Below are 3,062 nucleotides of genomic sequence, written 5' to 3' on the forward strand. Positions count from 1 at the left end.
GATGTAGACATGAATTTGAAGTGCCACTTCTGTTGACCTCACACACACTCGGTAGAAAAGAAAAGCATCAAATCTAAATTAGTTTGAAACAAAATAACAAAGATGTAAATAACACCTAATTCACGGAAAGAGTTGAAATGAATTTGAGTGATTATGATGCAATTGGGAAGAGACTGCTGATGCTTGATTTGAATTAATTTATTATTATCATATCTACTAAAGTAATGCAAAAATTTGGTTTTGCATGCAATGGAGGCAGATCACAACATACGACTCACATAGTGTGATTGAAAAGAACGAGGAATCATTGTTACAGCTGCAAAGGTAAGGCAGAAAAAGCAAGATCTACGTTTGATATTGTTAATTGACTAACAGTTCCTGGATTTTTCAAACTAATGCTGATTGCAGAGCACGTAAACAGACATCAATACATCTGAATGAATCATTGATGAGGCAAATTGAAACGCTTGAACCAACTTTTTGATGTCTTCTTCTTAATAATGTTCCAGATGTTCAAATACATAGTAGCCATAGTTCCAAAACCATTGAAAAATAAATGGATAAAGGAACATGCATAAATACTAATACATTAATTAATCGGTTAACCAAAAAAAATGAATGAATACATATATATATTTATGTAATAGGTAGATAAATTAAGAGATAGATAAGTAGATACATGCATACATACATACGTAGATAGATTATAAAGCACTGCCTGACAACACTTGGAGTCCTCAAGTTGTGTTCAGAGACGCAAACTGTGGATTATTATCACATCTAAAACCTCTACAACTTCAGAAGATTTCAATCGTTCGAATAGTAAACATCAGAGCTCAAAGTTAATGAGTACAAGAGCCTGCCCAGGATCCTTTCTTATTCTCGTTTGAGAGATACCATGATGAACTGTGCCTCTTTGATGAAAGAGAAAAGGCATCGGGAAATGTCTCTATTTTGTTATCCATGAAAGGTTTCACCATGTAAAATTAGTGATAGTAGTGAAAGGACACATGAGCAGCTTTTTCATCTCTTCTCTAAATTTGGTCTGGGAAACCACATAAATGAAGACATTATTGCAGGAACTAAGTATCTGTAGCATGTTGGTCGTTTCTTGAAGAATAATATCAGGGTTACTGGAATCCAAGCCGTTGAAGTAACCTTCACCTACCAATTGCACGTAAAGGTAACGTCCAACATAAGTGGACCAAAGGAGGAGGAAACTGATCGAGATGGCAAAGAGCAAGACAATGGATCTTTTGCGATTGGCCATCTCAGGGTCTGCACGGTCACCTTCACCCCAAAGTCTTTTGCGGGCTCTGCTAGCTTCTAAGATGTGTATTACAGTTAATGTGTTGAGAAGCAGAATGAGAAGAAAAGGGAGAAGTGGTGTTAAAATCTGATCTAGCTTGTCGTAGACCTTCCAGAAGGGCGAAGTATAATAGATTGGTTTAATGTCACAGAACCAGGGCACCCCGTCCACAATGTACAGCGGCTGAGAGACTAAGTAGAAAGGGACATTCTTGACACAGCTCAGAGAACAAATCGTTCCTATTACCAGAGTTGCAGTTTTCTTGGTGCAGTATCTGATCTTCAGCTTCTGATAGCTGATTGCCACAAAACGGTCAATGGTGAACGCCACTGTCAGCCAGACAGAGCCATCTCGTGTAGCATAGACCATCACACTGGTGACTGTACACGCAGGGGTCGTGGACAGGATACTGTTTCTGAAGTAGATGCCACCAATACGGTTTAGCACACAGCCAGCCATAATGACAAGGAAGTCCGCTATTGTGATTGCCACGAGGTAAAATGTGATGCAGAGAGACAGCCCACATTTTCTTTGACACAGGACCACCATCGCCAACAAGTTTGCTATAAGGATAGTAGAGATAGATATATGACAGAATGAATCCCAATCACCAGTTAATTAACCTATCTATTTCGTGACTGAAAACCTCAGCTCACCATCTTCGTACATCCTTTTATTACATCATGAGTCCTACTACTACAAAGTTGTTGATTTTATTCAACATTCAGTCATGAATTAATCATTTGTACTTACGTTCTTCAGTCCAGTCGGGTAGAGTGCAAATTCAGTTCTCTTTCCACTGAGTCAAATCATTGTGAAGCTCACCAGTTTAATCAAACACAAAATATTTTTGTCTTATCCAAATCTTTATTAATAATATCATCCATCTTTTCAAGACAATATGTTTGTTTCCTGTCTGGCAGTGCCGGATTTTAATAACCCCAAGCTTTAAATTTTCAGTTACAGCCAGAAGTAGGATCACTCCTCACACCGTAAAAGTTCAATTTATCTGCAATTCGACAATATCGCGTTTCATACCTCTCAATCAACCTATCAGTGGTTATATGTTTATCTATATACGTAGCAATCTCTGGAAACCGTCTTCAATGTCGCCCCTCATTGTTTATCTTTCTCTTTTTTTCTTGAAGTTGTTCATTATCATCTAACCTATTGTCCACAGTTGCACCAGCATGTGTCCCTTATTCCTTTTCTCTCCAAATCATGGCTTGCTCGGCTATTTCAAACATCAGTTTATCATCAACCAGATTTCTGCCTGTCTGCTGCCACATATGGACAAGACTCGGTAACAATAGTAACTTTTGCTCTTTCAAGGCGCATGACTGAAGATGGTATTTGGTACACACCACATTAATTTCATTGGCATCATTAGATATTTCTTTTTTTTAATGCCACATTCCTTTACGAAATGCAAATATGGGCAAATATCTCCTAATGACATAAATAGATTCCATAACAAATTAAAATCTCTTACGAACACTCATAATTTGCATACAAATCCCAAAACACTTTCTGACATAATATTGATGACACTACAAATCAGAAACGTATTAGTTTGTAATCCATCCTGCAATAAAAATTACTGTGATCATTAAATGTAGGTTTAATTTGAGCTCGTCCACTACAACAATTTCGTTCTAATAATGCATTTTGATTCGTGATTTACGAACCTAAGATAGAAATTTCTCCAGAAAACACGAAAAGCACCTCGTATGTTACCACATTGGAATTTAAC

The 3,062-nt window shown here is 37.3% G+C and overlaps 1 protein-coding gene across 1 annotated transcript; it reads right to left on the bottom strand.

Moving 5' to 3' along the window:
- Window positions 1–973: 973 nt before the first annotated feature.
- LOC132807344 (probable G-protein coupled receptor 139) lies at window positions 974–1,858 on the bottom strand. The gene has a single exon (XM_060821573.1). It carries the CDS (start codon window positions 1,856–1,858, stop codon window positions 974–976), a length of 885 nt encoding a protein of 294 aa, XP_060677556.1.
- Window positions 1,859–3,062: the final 1,204 nt, after the last annotated feature.

This window comes from Hemiscyllium ocellatum (genome assembly GCF_020745735.1).
Source record: "Hemiscyllium ocellatum isolate sHemOce1 chromosome 27 unlocalized genomic scaffold, sHemOce1.pat.X.cur. SUPER_27_unloc_14, whole genome shotgun sequence".
NCBI lineage: Eukaryota > Metazoa > Chordata > Chondrichthyes > Orectolobiformes > Hemiscylliidae > Hemiscyllium > Hemiscyllium ocellatum.